Genomic DNA, 19,427 nt, shown 5'->3' with positions numbered 1-19,427 from the left:
CAACAACCGGCCCAACGGGAGTGTTTATTTGTACTATCTATCTTCCATATGACGACTTCAGCGCTGGATGATTTATACTCTCTATGGGAGCCTGAGAGATCACCACCTCACTTGCTCTGCCGTGATCTCTGTAATTGGATTCCAGAGGATCCACTAAAGATATTAATACGAGGCTTAAAAGGCTAGAGAATGAGATCACGGTAGGGCTGACCTTTGATCTTACAAGACCTTACCCTCACCATGCCAGCCTCATACATGCCTGTTGGAGGCAGTGGGATTGTTGACAGATCAGCTGGCTTCAAGTGGTGAGATTGTCGGTTGCATATGTTTATGTAATTTGATATAGTCTTGTCTTATCTTCTATTTTTCTGTTTATAGTATATGTTTTGTTGCTGTATCCTATTACCATTTACTGATGCAATGACCCCACTTCCCCACTGGGATCAATGAAGTTTCACCTAATCTATACATAATCTTATATGGATCACAGTCGCCCATGGCTGGTTGTGCTGCAGGCTTCCTCCATGGCTGATCACACTCATAACAGCAGATCATAGTTCGGTATCAAAGTTTATATTTTTATAAAGTGTACAGCAGTCAGACAATATGTTGGTCCAGATTTTCTCAGCATTTTTGTGGTAACTGTGGTAATGTGCTTTCACCATTGTTACATAAGACCAAAGACTGTAACAGAAATAAGTCTAAACCAAGATCAGTCAACTCTGTTCAGTGCAATAATCAGCTGCTGCCGTATTGTAGTAATCTTTGTTGAGGTGTGTGTGTGTGTGTGTGTGTGTCTACATGATATACACAGGGATGTGGCAGAGGGTAATCCCACTTAAACTCAGTTTACTGACCTTTTTATTTGTTGAGTTTATCCCCCTTCCTAGGCTGACATCAAATCTGTATGCCATTCAATACAATACAATTCACAGCATACATCATAGGAAGCAGTGTGAGACTGATGTAATTTATATCAGGATAGGACATATCAGCATGATGTCTTTCTGTCATGTTTTCTGTGTGCCTGCATTATTCGGTGTGTGTGCTTAAAGGGTCTGTTTGGTCACACAGCAGCAGCAGCAGCCACCTGGTTGCTGCAATGAGGAGGCGGCTGACACAACAGAGGGGCTGAGAGAGGGAGCAGGAGGGGAGGGGGAGGAGGAGGAGGAGGAGGAGGAGGAGGAGGAGAGGGATGGGAGGAAAACAGGCAGTCAGGAGGCATACCCCACGCTGTAGCGTTGGTTTCGGGAGGAGAGCTTAGCGCCTACACCTCTCTCTCGCTCTCTGTCTCTCTCTCTCTCTCTCTCTCTGGTGTCTCGGCTCTCTTTTTTGCTCTCCATCCTTCACTACAAAAAAAAAAAGGAATTAGCTGCTGCCTCTGATACCGGTGATCGACACCCAGAGCCCTTTTCTGGTCAGATTTACCTGGATTCCAATGGTCATGGTCAAAGAAAAAGGTATTCCAGCGGTCGTGGTCAGAGAGAGAGAGTGTGTGTGTGTGTGTGTGTGTGTGTGTGTGTGTGTGTGTGTGTCGGATTTGTTTTGCCTGTCATGTTGCCTGTCTGCAGTCTGTGTAGATGTGTAGCATGTGCGTTTGTGTTTGCACTGCTTTGTCTGTGTGTTGAATTGGATTGAGTATGATTGAATTCTGAGTCTCTGGTTTGATTAATATTGGAGGTGTAGAGGTACGACAAAGACTGTGATTTTCTATATGTGTGTGTGTGTGTGTGTAGCTTATAAAGCACGACAAATGGCACAGTATAGAGGAGCATCTTTTAGCCTCTAAGGAATCATCTGGAGCGTAAACACAGTCTTTCTAGTTAAAGACTTGAACATGGTACGCCCTCTGCAATATCTATATGAGCTGATGCCTGGGTAGGAGTCTGGCTCATTTGGCAGCGTCAGGCTTTATGTAAATGTGCGTTGGAACAACGCATCTGTCTTCATGTATGGCAGCTTGATATAATGGTGAATTTGATAGTGTGTAGATAGAACTGTGCGTCTGTTTAGATCGGATCCATACGTAATGTGTAGAGAGGAAAAGTAGAGCACTAGTGACGGGATCCACACTGCGCAGAACAGCTATGAACATGTACACGCTCTCTCTCTCTCTCTCTCTCTCTCTCTCTCTGTCGCTCTCGCTCTCTCTCCCTCTCTCCATCGCTCGCTCTGTCTGCAGCCGTTACCATAGCAACCGGCTAAAAGGTACACTCCATTGTTGTCAGCTGTGGCCTCATTCATAGTGTCCTGTTAAAGAAGAAGATCATTGTTGCAGCCTATAACTGAAGTCACCCAGCTGTGTTGGCCATATTAAGTGAAGTCAATAGGCAGATTTCAGTGTAATTAACATTCCCATCCATTTACTATGGCATGTGGATCGTGAGCTTGGCCATTGTTTTTCAATATGACTCACAGCAAGCAGCGGCGTAGACAAAATTCTGCGAAATTAAAGAACTAGTGTATTAAAAAAAGCATCCAAAAGACATAAAAGGCAAGTATCCTCCGTGTTTTGACTTAACCACTGCCTAGCATAAAGGAAAAATATTTTATTAACATCAAAATTGAAGCACAGTCTATGCATATAACTTCATCACATATATATTGAATCTACAAATATTCCTAAAAGTTCATCTGTGATGGAAAGAGCAAACTGTTACATCACTATTGCCAAATGAAAGTCCATTGGACAAGAAATGAATATGAAAGTAATTCATCACAGTAAGTAAGTCGTCATACATCATCACCAGCAGACACGATACTCCAACTCCCTTAATAGTGTCTCAAGTTAATCAACTTGATGTATGACTCTTTTGGCTCCTTGAATGCTTTATGAGTTGTTCTCCCAGCTTGTGTAGAATTGTGTTTGACAAACAGAGACTGTGTGTGTGTGTGTGTGTGTGTGTGTGTGGGCATGTGATATTTTTGTGTTTTGTCTGAAAATATTTCTATCAAAGGATGCGTGTTTACAATCGTTCTGACAGATGTGAATGTGTAGATTGTTTGTGGATGTGTCTGACAGCGCACTGGTGGCCGGAGGCGTCGTCCGACTCTGGGACTTTTCTCTTGATGTGGATTTCTCTGGCCACAAAGAAAAAGCCTTCGCCATCCAGTCCCCGCCTGGCAGAACACCCATAACCTCCGGATGCCACATGTTCATCTTCCACAGTCCCTGCGAGTTTTTCCGAACACTTAACCCTCTACCTCGCCCCGCCGGCTCTTGGAGCTGTCAGCGGCGGGAGCGCTCTCTGCAGCCTGTCTGACTTTATCATCCGCATTTAGAGGCCCTCTCGTTTTTCATCCGGTGCCTTGCCTCTAAATAGCAGGCTGTGGGAACGCTCTTGCCACGTACGACAGAAAGGACGTGACCTAAGGTTTCGCTCCGTATCCTCCTGAGATCCCGTCGTGCGACCTGTCTGAGGCCAGGTGGGCTCTGCTACCCCCGAGGTGCTGCGTGCGGGTGAAACATAAGCATAGCTGACCAAATACTGAATTACACCGTATGCTGGAAATGATGCATCATAATCAAGGGATTGCAGTGTTAGCGTTTTGTCTGCGTGCAGGCGGATGTCCTATTTTCAAAGCCAAGAATACCCTTGAAATACTTTGCAATTTATAGGGGCCATGTGTACCCAAGGCAGTCTGATCTTTTTTACCTTGATCTACTTGTGCTTCAGAGGTTTGTGCACCTTCCTAGTGTATGGATTTATGCTTTCTCTCTCTCTCACTCACTCCCTCTCTCTCTCTCTCTCTCTCTCTGTATGTGTGTGTTTCTTATCTCACTTTGCAACTGCTTACTGCACATTCCCTGCGTTTATTGTGCAACTAGCACTGCTGACTGTGGTCTGCAAAGTCAGATAATCATCATCGTCACGTGTGCGCCTCCGCCTGGTGCCAAAAGCGGAAACGCCAACTCCCAGAATCCCCTGCATTCGGTAAATCGATGCCGTTGTTTACCATGAAGGTATAATGTCATGTGCCTCCGCCTGCCTCCCGTGATTTCGCAGAGTGCTGCAGACAACTGCAGTGGTGCCTCATCTTTGAAGCTCGCCCGTCTACCCCCTGAAAGAGGAGCTAAACCCTTTCACAGACATCAATGCAACGCAGGCTCTCTCTCACACACACACACACACTCTCTCATAGACACATACTGTTTGTACAGCTGGCACACAGGACCAGAATATACAGATGAGATAAGTGGTTGGCCGGGAAGAGCAGCTAGAATATACAGCCTAAAACAACACGGGCGACACCAGAATGCCTGTGCCGTGAAAGAAATACAGTATGTATCCATACATTCAACAAACATCCTCTCAGTCTGCGCTGCTGGCTTGGTTATCGCAGGAAATATGACACAGGGGTGTGGGTCCGGCGTCGGGCCCGTCATTCAGAGGCAAAGAGCCAAGGCTTTCATTGGCTCCACTTATACAAACACAATGGCTCCTGCAGTTCATGAAGCCAGCGTTGTCTCCTCCCAGACGAGCGGCTGGACTGAAAGTGTCTCCCTGTGTTTATCAGGGGTCACGTTATTATGTACCTGCTGTGGACGGTGGAGCCCGGCAGCAAACGCTCCGATCTGTGGCGTTGGACCATTTAGAGCGGATCATTATGCTCGGCCCCCCGAGTCCCCGAGGATTAGTTATTCAGGGTTGGGGGGCCTGGTGGAGGCAGATAGGGTCCCCCCCACAATTTGTGCCCGTCTTTGAAGTGCTTTGTCTGGGACGCTGGTGGAGGGGGCAGAGGGGCGGGGAGTCTGTGAATAGAGGCATACATATTCATGGTGGGGAGGGTTAAGGGCTTCTTGTTATGTCTGCGTGATGAAGAGCTCTGCACGCCCTCCCCCCAAACACACACACACACACACACACACACACACACACACTCACGCATACGGATTTCTCAGTGGGCATATTTAGTGCATTAAAGCCCTTTGATATTCATTGTGGGCCAGACCCCCTCAGAATACCCCATCCCAGAGGGGTTGGATTGGTTGAATATGGGAGTGTGTGTGTGTGTGTGTTTGGGGGCGTATGGAGCAGACACATCTGGGGCCCGAGGTATTGGGAGGGACGCCAGGAGGGGAGATGACTGCTACCGCTTGGTGTATCTTATCTGTAGGCTTTCCTCTCTCTCTCTCTCTCTTGCTCTCTCTCTCTCTCTTTCACACACACACATGCACATGTACACACACTCACACACATACACACACACACACACACTCCACAGGGGCTGGTATCTGTCTGTACTGGAAACTTTTCTGTCTGTGAGTCTTACGGTAACAAACACAGTGGGCGAGTGAATATTTTATAAGCGCTTTTCATCTCTCATCTATTGTTTAATTGAATTCCCCCTTTCCCCGTGCATTTTCCAACCGCTACTATGGTTTTGCATTCCTGAGGGTTCTCAGTAGGAAATGAAACCAGCGAAGTCTGAAGAGCGAGCTTCCTCAGCAAATCCCGCACGATCCATCAATAGCACATTCTATTGTTATTTACCAGCAAGACTGGGGCACGTGTTACGGGAAAATCTGTCCTCGGGGGATTCAAGCTGGCTGTCTTCAGTTCCCTCCTGTGCATCATCTGCAGCCTTTATTATTGCTAACGCAGCTAGGCTTCCCTTAAATGGGTGGGGGGTGGGTGGGATAGAGGGTGGAGAGCAGCCCCTTTCCTCTGCGCCAGGCTTGGGGATGCTCTGCTGGTTATTGTTCCCTCAGCACCATGATTGTGTATGTGTGTGTGTGTGTGTGTGTGTGCATGTGTTCATTGTGTGTTTAGGCTCATATCAGCCAGTGTATCCTCTGGTGTGTGAGGCAGGACAGATCACTCTGTCAGCACAGCCAACACATCCAACCCGGGATGAGAAATCTCTACAGCAGTCTGAAAATTGTACTACTGTATATTTCACGGCAAGTTGCACTCTGCTGAGGCTGCCTCATGTACCGCTTGCTTACTTATTTATAGCGTTATATAATATACATTGGAGAAAATCAAGCGCCATTTTGCCCCTATCACAAAAACCCCTAAAGATTGTAATTCAGTAATGATTCATATCAAATCCATGTTATTTGAATACAATTGCTTGAGGTCATGCATATGTAGACATGTTGTAGAGTCACAAATGTAGAGGCCTACTGAAGGTTTGAAAGAGATCCACCTAATGGATTTCATGTCCAAACAATACCAATAAAGGGTTCAATCTGAATCCTTTTTACAAATTCAACATCCCTTTTTATGTAGGCCTCTACAATTTTTATGAAACACTTTCTTTAGTACCCATCTCTGCTTGATGCAGCCATAGCCTCACTCCCTCCAGTGCTGAAGCGGCCAAAGCACTTTACATAGATAGAGGCGGGGCTAAGCTGGAAAAACACACTAGCACTCATAGATTCCCATCCAAACCACAGTTTTTAGATCATAGATCATCTGTCTGGGCCATGTTGACTTTTCCATACTGGGCTGTTTCTGCTGTCACCACACTGTAAAATGGTAAAAGAGTAACTCAGAAATGCTAACAGGCGAAAAGAGAGATTGGTGGCATCGCTACACTGCAGAAGAAGATCAATCTCACCAACTTAAAATCTTATTTTTCATGTAACAAGTGAAACAAATCTGCTAATGGGGTGAGATAATTTGACTTGTCCAAAGCCAAGCAACTCATCTCAAGAAATTTGCTGAATCAATCTGCCGCCTTCTGCCTTGTTTCAAGATATCGACACTTGTTTATATTCTGCCTCCTGCAACAAGTGAAACAGCATTGGAAACAAGTGGAATTATCTCACCCCATTGGCTGATTTGTTAAGGTCTAAAAAAAATACGATTTTACGATTTAAATGGCTTGTTAAAATGGGTGTTTTTGCAGTGCACCGAGTCACCCAGATGGCTTGTGTTTTTCTGTGGAGGTGCTATGTCACACACAGAGCTGCTGAGCCTCAGTTCACTGCCGCTGTAGTCTGGTTCACCGAGAGATGACTCATTGTCCTGCTGAGTGTAATCACATCGGAGACACCGGGGAGACAGATCCTCCGCCCCTCGTACCCCCGTTCTTTCCCTCATCCCTCCTGCCATCCATCTCCAAACGCCACGGGTGCTTTTTTTTTTGTTTTTTTTATCATGTCACCATCGCTCTGAATTCCTTTCCAGTCTGATGTATGAATATGGGAGATGTGTGTGATGATGAATATTCTGGGTGTGTGCTATCCATAAGAAATGAAGCAGGACCTTGTAGATCGTCCCTGGAGGACGAATCAGAGAAGGCCGGCTTGCTAGACATCTCCTTTTAAGAAGACTTTCTAAAGAGTGTGCCTTCTTGCACTTGCTGATTTGATTGTACCCCGTCCTTCCATGATACCATCTCTGAATATGTTGGCTTCGAACTGGGAAAGCCAGTGCAACTGCAGAGGTGGAATGCAAGACAGGCCAAGTCATCAATAATCCAGAGTAATCTCTCATTTTTGTAGACCATCGATTGGTCATGATGCTATTTCTGTACCTTTGGTGATGTCTTATTTTAGCCTCGCAGTCTTAATGATCCATTGCAGTGGAGACAGAGCAAGGATCCTTTCATGTGTATTCTGAGTGTGTGTGTATATAAAGAGAGAGAGAGAGAGGAAGTGAAAGAGAGAGTTCAATGCCAGCTAATGCTCTTCTTGAATGTGAAATAATCTGCTGGTTTCAGAGTAGCTGATAAGCTGTGTGCAGTGCGGCACTGCAGCAGCGTTTAGTTACCGTACAGTAGTGCTGGATAAATGTCAGTCCGTGTCAGGGAGGCCCAAACTTTTTACTGAGGAGCGCCACAGGCTGACATGTCATGCGTGGCGGGCCGCGTGTCTAAAGATACTATTAGACAGTGGCTTAGATGACACAAGTTGATAATAGCTTCTTAGGTCTTATATAATCAAGATGGTTGTCAAAACATCTCACAATAAGAAAGTGACATCTAAATCTCTCATATATGTAGCTTGTATCGAGATCTAGGGATGCTGGTGCAACTTTTTCCTTGAAGAGCAGGCTGTTAAAGTTTGTGCCTGTTGTCTAGGTTGCCCCTCTCTTTACATTATCCCTGCTGGTGTCAAGCAACTTCCACAGAGTGAGATAATCCATCACAGTAAACATGGAGCCATCATTTGGTTTGGTCAAACTTTCTGTTTCATTTCATTGTGTCCTAATTGAGTGTTTTCATATCAGTGCGCACATTACGTTACGCTCTGCTTACTGTGAATCACCTGACACCCAGAGGAAGAAATGGAAGTCTCCTCCAGGAAATAATCCCTACAAAAAAGATGTTGTTTTATAAGCATAATTGTCACATCCATGTCTTTTTATTTAGGGCGTCTTTCTTTTTAGTCAGCAGTTAATTTCAAGCTAGGTTTGACAGCAAGTTTGTATTTTAATAAAAAGTCTGACTGCATACAGCATACACTGCAAAATGATGGGAGTAAATGTAAACTAGACGTAGACTGTAGTAAATGGGCTATAACTCTAAATGACATTGGTATTCTCCTTTAAGGACGTGAGTACAATAGACTCAATAGTGATACATCCTAAATATAGAATAGGTTGTTTTTCCCTGGAACCCGTCAGTAGAGAGCCTATCTGGGCCTGTGGGCCCCAAGTTATGCTGTCCTGGTGTCTGTTGTTCTTTCTAACCCCGACAGGCTCTCAGCAGTTGGTCTTTATCTGGTGTTTGTGTAAAGTTGCAGATTCAGGACCTCGTGCAGCGCTTGTCCTCAAATTACCACAACTTAAGCAATGGAACAGCTGTACTTGCCATCCTGTGCATCGACTGCGATGTCTCATCATCATTATTGTTGGAGAGTAACGCTTATCTCTCCTCTCTCGCAGTGGCTCATGCGCAGGACACACACCACCACTCTGCAGAGAAGCCCCTGATTCAGTGCTACAAGTGTGGGGAGCCATGTAAGGGCGAGGTGCTGCGGGTGCAGAACAAGCACTTCCACCTCAAGTGCTTCACCTGTAAAGGTACGGTATGACGCCACTGTCAGATGGAAATGGATCATCAAAAAAATCAGTTAGAAAAACAGACTTATTTGTGCATTTTTTGCAGGTTTATCTTGGGTGTTGAATGGGTTTCATGGGCCCAAGGGTCAAGAAACTTGCTCTATCTATAAAGCTCCATGTAAACTTTCATTTCAAGTAAAAAGGAGAGATCCATTTGCATTTTAAAAGTGCAAGTATCACACATAATCCATGTCAGACAGGGTTGTGAATTATGAGTCCAACTTTTTGGTAGATATGTATCTCCAACAGAAAAAAGCAGCTTTTTCCTCAGATGTTGATGTGAGTAGTCAGAGTAGATGAGTAGTTCTTTCTGAATAGGAGAAGAGGATTGTGGGAGTTGTGTGAAAATTTGCAGCTAAGGTGTGAAGAGTCTCATACTTCATAGTCAACTTGATATTTCCTTTCATTGAGTACATACTGCCTAATAAACAACAGACATGATTTGTAAAAAACAAAATCATCATGAAGTTTGAAAACACACAGGTATAGAGGAGTGACGTGTCTGATGCCTGACTGACTGATCTGAAGTAGCTCATGACACTGTGGGAAAAAAACATTAAAGTCCTCGAAGTTGGACTTGGGAAGGTTTTTCCATGACTGCATCAATAGGCATCCAGATCCCATGAGGCTGGATATGAGCAGTACAAGTCACCAAAGAGCCCCTAAAGGCCACGGCGTCCTTTCCATTCTCCTCTCTGTGACGTGAACCAGGGGGGATACATGCTGGCTTTACTCATCTCCACTGCTTAGACTTACATACCTCAATTAAAGTGGCATCCAGACTGCCATGAGGACATCTCTGCAGACTAAACTAGTTGACAGTGCAAATCCCTCTGCGGTTAGTCTCATTGCTGATGGATATTTGGCATTCTGGCATGATTAGCCCTTAGCCGCCCACAGCCAGCCAAGCAGTCTAACTCTTGTAGGCTGAACCTGCCCCGCTGAGTTAATCTGTGACTGGAGCACTGTTATAGAGTTGGCTTGGTTCACCAAGGGCTCAGAATAACACAAGCAAGCGCTGAGATTAGTACCTAATTCTGTCCTTTGCAAGTGGATAGACATGCCTTCAGAGCCTCTGTGATTGGTAATAAGTGTGTGTGTTTGTGTGTGTGTGTGTGCGTGCAGGTGCTCGCAGTTGCCAAATAAGACATGAGGACAGCTCTAACAGCTAAAAGAGACACTGTCCTAGTCCTTGCTCTAAATTTATTTGTGCTGTTGTCATTCTGGTCCCCAGCCTGAAGGCCTACTAATAATAATTGTCAGTATTGATCTTGCCAGGGTGATTGAAGTGTATCAGCTTATTGACACTCAAAGGTTATTAACAGATGTCCCATGTCAGACACTGACCCCATATGGCCCCTATGCGTGTGTTAGGAAACAAGGCGCTTTGCATGGTGACCTGCAATTTCCCTAATTTCACATTCATTTTAAAACAAAATTTAAATATGAGTTGACCCTCATATAGTAAGTTTTCAAAAAGGCATTTTATGTAACACACAGTATGCGTTTGCTCAGAAGCTGAGGTGGCTGGACTCAACGCAGTTTGAGGCCACCATACCTCCACTGTCGGTTTCTCTCAACTCGATTATCTTAAGAGCTAATCTCATCATCCCTGAGCCCTAATGCAATTAAATCTGATTCTCTCCCTCACTCGCTCTCATTCATCCCCAGGATTGAGTGTGGCTCATTGCATAAGAATGATTAGGTGGACTTATCTCAAACATCAAAATATTTTCCCTCTTAGCTGTGACTTTTCCAATAGGCTATTATATTCCCAGGCTTACATTATGGTGCTGGAATAATGGACTGCATAGCTCGTTTGATCATTCTGTGGTTAGGATGCATCTGATGTGCCATCACTGAACCTTTCTCAAAGTTGATGTGCCACATGCACTCATAGTTGCTGTGATATGATTTTGCATTATTTTCAATCTGACAATAAGTGAGGCAATATTCCTAATGTGATAAAATAGAAATACAAGGGGTAACACTGTACTTTACAATGGCCTTATTTCACTGTATTAACCTGTGTATTAACCTATGGAAATGTTGTTGTTACACTTTTGTAAGTACATTATGTATTACGAAGATTTTCACAGTAATACTGTGTACTTACAAAGCTTTTCCATAGGTTAATACACAGGTTAATAGACTGGAATAAGGCACTTGTAAGGTTAAGTGTTACCGTACAAGGAAGTGAAGATGTGTTACCAATATCTTGTGGTTCCTTTGCTGGAGTCATGACTCATGCCCCTTTAATAGGATTTCTCAGACCTTCTTTTATACCATATTGAAAATAAGTTCTCATGTTTAGCCATGGATTTTTCAAATCAGCCACCACCAACTGCAATAAAGGAATGTTAAACTACTAGGCATACTGATGCACTGTAGAGTTTTAATAAATTTTGAAAGTTTTTTATTGTAGACATTCTAATCTGAGTTTACCCAGTAGACCAGGGGGACTAAAACGTTTCGATCCCCAGCCCATTTCCAGACACAATGAAATCCTATTTAAAGATGGCTAACACACAGGTGAGGGTCAAAAGTAAACATGTCAAGAGGTCATAAGTGGTTCCTGACTGAGCAGCCGAAAGGTGAAAGTTTGTGTGTTACAATCTGCGGTCGTCTTACCTGCGTCCGCTTGTTCCTAGAAATCACAGAGAACAAAGCCGCTGTAGTGTTTTACATTGAAATCTAAAAATGGTATATGTTTTCCTGACCAATAAACGCAGGCAGTCACAATCAGTGGTATAAATTAATAACATTGTCACACCAACATAAAAATAGGCCAAACTCTCAACTGTTTTGTGTTTGTGCCTTTACCAGTCTTTCATGTGTGTGTAGATGACAAGGTTATGTTGAATAGAAGGAAGCTTGCTGTAAGGCTGACAGAGTAGTAGGGAGTATTTAAGGCCAGTTATCTGCACCAGCACAGCAAGGCCGTTTCCTGGGCTAGACAATTGTAGAACTCATGTTGCATTGAGCAACCCACCTCTACACTTACAATGAAAAGACCTTGCAGTTCTGGTGTTGATCAATCAACGCAGCCCCTCAATACAAAGTCCTTTTAGAAGGGCGAGACTCTTTTGTTTCTACTGATGAAAGTATGTTTTGCTCTTTTACTCAAAGAGCGTCATCACCATGCACAGAGCAGCGAAGGACTATTAAAAGACATTTTTTCGCTGATTTCAGTCGGCGCCCATTTTATGCATTCAGTGAAGCACTCAGGCTTGCGCACACTAACAAGTCTTAACAAACCCATTGATGCGTGGAGGAATGGATGACTTGATGGTTGGATGCTTTATGTGTTATATGGAAGCAGCGCTAAATGGCCCGACTTGCAGAGTTGTTGGTGTGTGTGTCCTGTTACAGTGTGCGGCTGTGACCTCGCCCAGGGGGGCTTCTTCATGAAGAATGGAGAGTATCTGTGCACCCTGGACTACCAGCGCATGCACGGCACCCGCTGCAATGGCTGTGGGGACTTTGTGGAGGGAGAAGTGGTCACTGCCCTGGGCAAGACCTACCACCCTGCCTGTTTCGTCTGCACTATCTGCAAGTAAGACGCCCAGCCTTCACACGCCACGCATTTCACATTAGTCGCTAAGCCCCAGTTCCCAGTTCTAACATATGTATATGTATCCATGCAAAATAAAAGTCAGGCCGTGAATTCCTCTACTGGTAGGGAGAACTCCCTGTAGACAGTGCCAACTAACATACCCCACTGAGGAAAGGATAGGGCCTTAAGCTGGTGGGTGGAGATGGATTGCAGGTTGGGTGGCACTGACATTATCAGAAGAGAACAGGGAAGCACCCATGTAAAGAGGATCATAACTTGCTGTAGGTTGATAATAATGTAATAGGAACAGGTGAAAGGAAACTGGATAGGACAGTAGGTAGGCCTTCTTGGTTGAACTTAAAGCATAACTCTATTTGACCTGAACTCTATTTTCCTATAATTTCCCATCATACCGATCGATTCTGACCAAAATCTCCGTAGTGATTGCCGCCATTTTTGTCAGAACCCATCGTTGTGATTTTGAATGATGGGACAATAGGGTCCAGGTCTAAAATGGCTGGAGTTATGCTTCAAGCCTCATCCAGGTCCCAGTTAGTAGTGTACCATGCTGTGTGTGACCTCTGCATCGTCTGACTCAATGGCCTCCTCAACCAAACAACGTTGACACACGTCCGCATCATCAGGCTCAGTCATCCCAAGCCCCATCAGACAACCTGCAAGCTGCGGCCAGTAAACTAACATTTCCCACCGGGTATCTGACCGATTGTTGATCCTCCCCCTCCTTGCAGACGACCGTTCCCTGCTGGGGACAGGGTGACCTTCAACGGGAAGGACTGTCTGTGTCAGTACTGTGTCCAGCCCATGTCTCCCGGACCCAAGGACATCCTCGGCTCCAGCAGTAAGTATAGCCCTTGTCCAGTAAACACATGCTTACCGGCTGCACGCATAGGACGGTATTCACTTTCACAAGATGCTATTTCGGCTAAGAGCAGGGATTCCACGCAGGTCCAGGAAGTCTGGAATAGCATGGAGAATGAAATGGGGATTACTTCCAGGTCTTGAGTGGTTTGGGAAAAGCTCTTTAAGTCTGGAAAAGCTTAGAAAAAATGTTGTTTTTCAGTTCTGATGCACACATGACTACACATCTTATGTAGCTGTTGACCAACTGTCATTTTAGCTGTGATATTTGTGCTGTGAAGAATAATTTTCAGGCCTAGATCACAGTCATCTTGCCCACACACTATTAGCATAAATTATACTGAACACTGACCAAAATCTTCTAATGTGGTCAAGAAATCAAGATCTGGGAGAAATATGGAATTTTGAAACAGAAAGTGGAGGAAGCCTGCAAGACAGTTTGTAGCTGGAACTCTACTGCTGCTCAACTCCACATTACAGTAACTGTCGCATACTGTACTTTCTAAGGTGTACTCCTCTAACCCAGTTATGCTTGCAGACAGAATGATGGAGGGATATCACTCAGGGAGTTCCTCTACCCCACTCCTCCTCTGCAAACCCCTGTAAACCCTGCTTCGTGTCGGACCAGCCATGTTCCTTTATGAATAACACAAAGACAGGCCTTGCTAAATTATGCATGGCCATGCGTTTCCTTTCCTCTGGAGCAGGGAATGTGCAGCCCTCAGCCCCTTCCTCCTCCTCCTCCTCTCATCCTCCCTCTTTCTCTTTCCTCTCTTCCTGTTCAAACTCTCTCTCTCTCTCTCTCTTTCTCCCCCCCCCCCACTGGTCTCTCTGTCGGCGGTTGAAGAGCTTTTAGACAAGGTCACCTATAAATAAGGCATGCTGATTCTCCTCACGTCATCATCTCAACCTCGTTATGCCTTACGTAGTTATCATCCCCTGTGGTTGCAGCGGACGCTGTTGCTTTCATCCTCTATTCATTAAGGAAGAGATGACGGAGAGATTGTTCGTTTAAAAACCGACCTCTTACACTTTTAGAGCTTTAGGATCCTACTTGGATATGGATGATGCTTTTAGAGCCACAGTTAAAGACATATTGATGTTAGAGTGAGAGGCGGCTGTCAGAACATTGCCGGTTACCCTCTATCACCATCTAGTGTCTTGGGTCAGAATTGCTAAGATGTCCCACTCCCTTAGTGGCTTTTTGCGTGTAACAAATTCCATTCAAACCTGGTTATGCCCAGTGACAAGCTTTTTTTTTTTTTTTTTTGCTTGAAACAAACCTCTAAGTGAGTGTTATTCTACTGTGTAGGTATTTTCTAGCTCTCTAATTTCCCTGCAGTTTATATCCAGCATGTGTTCCAGATTTGTGAGTCCTGCCACTCTGTGCGTGTGTGTGTGCTTTCACAGACTGTGCAGGGTGTGGTCGAGACATTAAGAATGGACAGGCTCTCCTCGCCCTGGACAGACAGTGGCATCTGGGCTGCTTTAAGTGTAAGGCCTGTGGCAAAGTGCTGACCGGGGAGTACATCAGCAAGTAAGTATTTCATATCCACTGTAATTAGAGGCCTAACGGTTACACACACTACGATATTTCACTGTCAACCCACTGGTGTTTTGGTCTGTCTGTGCTCCCTCCTCTTAGGGATGGCGCCCCCTACTGTGAGAAGGACTACCAGATCCATTTTGGTGTCCAGTGTGAGGCGTGCCATCAGTTCATCACAGGGAAGGTGCTGGAGGTAAGCCAGTCTCTTGACACACATTCATCCATTGCAGATGTCTAATTGGCTCTCTGGTATAGTTAGATGCTTTCTGTGCCGCCAGCTATATGAAGTTATAATATGGCTCTTTAAATAGACACCCAAATATTGCATCTGGACGTCATATGAATGCTGCATAAGGTAAGCTCTGATCAGACTTGAAGGAACTGTAGAGGAACAATTGTGTTCACTTGAATGGTCAAAATTGAAGTCCTGTGTACTATGTCTTATGCTTTATGTACATAGAATTACAGGAGGTAATTTTGAAAACAATGACAAATGGGTAATTTTCAATTGGATTTTCAGATTCTACAGGGGAAGATGCTCATAGTTAACAAATGTTGTTGGTTTGACGTCTGACTTCTGCTTCCCGTAGATATACAGGATGTTTCATGCAGCAGAATTGTGAAATGTAGTTTGATAATCTCTAGTGTAATCTCTTTAGCACAGAGCCAAATAGACCCTGACATGAAAGTATTCAACTAAAAGATTAATTCTTAGCCGATTTTTTGCTGTCTTTCCAACTCTCTCTATCCCACATAAACACACATGCTTGCACACACACACACACACACACACACACATACAAGCTTGCTTTGCCACAAATGATATAAATATTGCATAAACACCTAATGTGATCTGACATAAGGACTTAATCATTATTCATGAATATGTCACGTAGCTGGTATGAAACTCTTATTAAGGTATTATGAGCCGAGTTTATGTAAACATTACTAACACTTCTGTCCTTGACCCACACCCCACCCCTCTCTCTTTCCATTGCTCTCCCCCACCAGTGCTAGACAGACAGTGATCCAATCAGACAGTGAGTTATGTGTCATTTAATGGTATGAAAATGTCAGTGCTAGCCAGCCAGGCTTATAGTAATCCAGCACTAAGGCAGGCCTTTATGACAATAGGAAAGGGCCTCGGCGTCTCACCCCCGAGTTGTTGCCAATGGATCAGTGGGGCTAAAGCCATCCCAGTCTGTCTGATAGTCTAATCACTGACCCAAGACCTAGGTCAAACACCCACTCCAGCCATAGCTGGGTTTGCATATGGTCCGGCCCGGGGGGAGCGAAATGTGAAGGGGTTATTAAAGAAGGGGTTATGAATGTAGCAATTAGAGGGGGAGAGGGAGTGTGTGTTTAATGGCAAACTGTACATACAGTATACAACATCAAGTCAAGTTCAAGCCAAATTCACCTTTAGTATCCCCGAGAGGGACATTCAGTTTGCCAGCGTACGTGTGAAGAATATTGAGTGTGAGGTGCTATGGGTCGCCCGCTATAGTCATTCTGTAAACTCTTTGACAGAGTAAAATGTGAAATGCAAATATTAGGCTGTGGCTCCATATCTGTGAGTGGCCACTTGTCAGTTGAAAGCCAGAGAGGGCTGTTATACAGTAGGTAGGACCTATTTGGCTATTTATCACCTCCTGGTCAAAGTCCCAGTCCTAAAAGCCTTTATTTGATGGAGCACTCTGCATGCAAAGTGCCACATCAATGCAGATGGTAATTCACGTACTCCAGACTTCTCTTCATTCTCTAGGATAGCATTATGCAGATTTTCACAACAGAGGAGCGCTTGAATATTTGAAGGCAGGTTGACTGTCAAATGCCTTGGTGTCGTGGCGGTCATTCTAGTTTTCACATTCAGTGTCAACTAAGCCATGCACAGCCTTACCGTTTTTGCAATACAGCCTGACTGGCGGTTTAGAAATACAGTATATTTAGTGTAGTGTATAAAGTACACACATTTCTCTCACTGAAGAAGAATGTGTCTGGAATACATTCATTTAAATTCATTGATTTCACATCGAGACACATTGTCACAGATCCTTATTTAACCAGATGAGCTGACTAGGAACACATTGTTATTTACAGCAATTCTGGGGAATATTACACATAATTCACACATTCACACCAACTGAGCAACTGAGCGGCGCTGCTGGAGTGGTTGCAGCGTGGAGGTGCCTTGTGCAAGAGCACATCCACATTAGATCTTGAGGAAGGGGAGAGTATTTACCAATACACAGGATCTGATGTAACTATCCCTTGTGCTTTAGGCGTGAGCACCTACTGTATGTAGAAACCTGGCTTGGATATTAGAGTAAAGAGGGGTGGCTGAGTCACTGGGGTATGTCAAGTGGGCCCTTCAGGTCACAGTTCTGCTTCTGAAAGTTCACTGCGGGCTGCCGCTGCGCTCCGTGTCCCTGTGGTGCTGATGTTGTTTTGTGCGCTGTGTTTTCCAGGCGGGCGATAAGCACTACCACCCCAGCTGTGCGCGATGCAGCAGGTGCAACCAGATGTTCACAGAAGGAGAAGAGATGTACCTGCAAGGTGAGCACAGCTTTCGTCATTGTTGGGTGAAAACCTTGACTTTCATGTTTTAAATTCAATTGAAGGATTACATGCTCCTCTGTGGGTTAAGAAAGTCCTACCATGCTTGGGCTTATGAAACCCTTTCAAAACCCATTAGATAAACTGAATAAACTCCTATTATATAGAGTTTATCCAATAAACACATTGCATAAACTGAATAAACTGGATAAACTACATGCTTTACCAATATTAGTAGCTTACAACATACATGTAAATATATACTATATAAACAGTATTAAACAACACATTTATTGATGTGTTGCAGTGCATCTCAAAAATGTAAAAAATTGGTAAAATAAAATATTTGTACACATTTTTTGAATATGTGCTCATAAACTGTATATTTTTATGACATGCCAGTATATTATATTTCCATATATGCTGCACTAACATTACTTACAGTCTTATTTTGTCCTGTTGTTCTAATTGTATTTCTTATGTCTAAGACCATCTCTGTCCTCCTCCTCAGGATCAACAGTGTGGCATCCTGGCTGCAAGAACACCACTAGAACAGAGGAGAGACACAGGGAGCGGGTAGGAATTTGGGCATCACTGACTCCATTGTCCTTGACTTTGTCTTGACAAAAGATACCTTTCTGTCCACGTCCCATGACCAGTTGTTACTGCACAAACTAGAAATTCAGGATAGATAACAGGGACTTCTACATGGGCCGCTACCCCTCCCTCGCTGCTCTTTTAAACCTTACCTACCATCGTCGAAATTAATTTCCTTGTTGCGGTGACGTGTTGTGTGTGTGTGTGTGTGTGTGTGTATAAATATTTGTTCATGTGCATACTTACATGTGGACATGTTCGCCTTTATATATGTGTGAGCTGTGGGTCAGGCTGGAGAGGCACAGCCCCTGTGTGATGTCCTGTGAACCCCCCTCTCCCTTCCTCCACAGCTATTGCCTCCGTCCCTCTTACTCCTCCAAAAAACAGAAAGGCAGGTACTGTATTCGCTATTGGCTATGAGATGGCATCATCCTGTGTTTCGCCATGTACATAGGACATGATGCACTGTATGCTGCCATCTGCTGGAGACAGCCTGCAGTGCCTTCTCTGTGTGTGTGTCATATACGGAGCCATTGAGTCTCGTCCATGCACATTCTGTCTTTTAACACCCTTACCGCGCTCATACCGAAGGTGCATGGGACAAAGATGCGCAACACATGTGGAGGAGCAGACGCTATGTTACAATCGACTAATGTGTCTTTTCTAAATCCCCATTTACCCACTCATTTAATACAGATACATTCAAGACCGCTGCCGCCATCCAAACTGTTCATTTCCCATCAACAGGCATGAGATTCTTAGGAACATGAAATCACAGAGCAAAAGCCCTCATTCACTTTGCAAAATTTGCAAATGAATGACAGAGTCATGAAATAACATGTCAGTATTTCAAGGTGCTTCACGTAGCTCATGAAACGTAAAGGCGGGGGTTGTAATTCCCTCTCATCACCCATGAAAAGGCCCAGAGGGTGCATTGTTTTTAGTGTTTTTGAGAATAATCCAGGGTGATATGCAGATGGCAGGGGGCTGTGGATCATGGGAGACTGACTGCCTGGCAGACTCGTTCACTAATGCCCACCTGTGTGTTCCTCCTCACAGCCTACGAGGTCGTCGTCCGAGAGTATTTGTTCCAGACCTGGTTCAAGCATACCTGGCTCACCGGGTCACACGATCTATGTAAGATCTCTGTCATGGAACTATGCTAGAAAATATAGATCATTTGTTACATCCCTCTACTGTTTTAGTGCCATCCCCCAATCAGAGATTACCTTCCCTATGTGTATAATATCAATAGCTACACCTCCTTTAACAGTTG

The 19,427-nt window shown here is 44.5% G+C and overlaps 1 protein-coding gene across 5 annotated transcripts in view; it reads left to right on the top strand.

The window, feature by feature from the left end:
* LOC139929656 (actin-binding LIM protein 1-like) overlaps positions 1-19,427 on the top strand; it is a 33,521-nt gene that overhangs the window by 3,614 nt on the left and 10,480 nt on the right. For 3 of the 5 annotated variants that reach the window (XM_071922614.2, XM_071922613.2, XM_071922612.2), the window contains exons 1-9: positions 1,439-1,460; positions 8,841-8,978; positions 12,390-12,573; positions 13,323-13,432; positions 14,863-14,989; positions 15,098-15,191; positions 17,467-17,554; positions 18,066-18,130; positions 19,211-19,288. In XM_071922614.2, coding sequence (XP_071778715.1) covers positions 1,439-1,460; positions 8,841-8,978; positions 12,390-12,573; positions 13,323-13,432; positions 14,863-14,989; positions 15,098-15,191; positions 17,467-17,554; positions 18,066-18,130; positions 19,211-19,288 — 906 coding nt within the window. Of the gene's footprint in view, positions 1-1,438; positions 1,461-6,417; positions 6,436-8,840; positions 8,979-12,389; positions 12,574-13,322; positions 13,433-14,862; positions 14,990-15,097; positions 15,192-17,466; positions 17,555-18,065; positions 18,131-19,210; positions 19,289-19,427 lie in introns of those variants that run through there. The other 2 variants (XM_071922611.2, XM_078288695.1) reach the window with 2 other exon arrangements.

The sequence above is a fragment of the Centroberyx gerrardi genome, chromosome 15 (assembly GCF_048128805.1).
Source record: "Centroberyx gerrardi isolate f3 chromosome 15, fCenGer3.hap1.cur.20231027, whole genome shotgun sequence".
Taxonomy (NCBI): Eukaryota; Metazoa; Chordata; class Actinopteri; order Beryciformes; family Berycidae; genus Centroberyx; species Centroberyx gerrardi.
The sequence above is the reverse complement of the archived record's forward strand: the minus strand, read 5'-3'. Positions and strand labels throughout refer to the sequence as shown.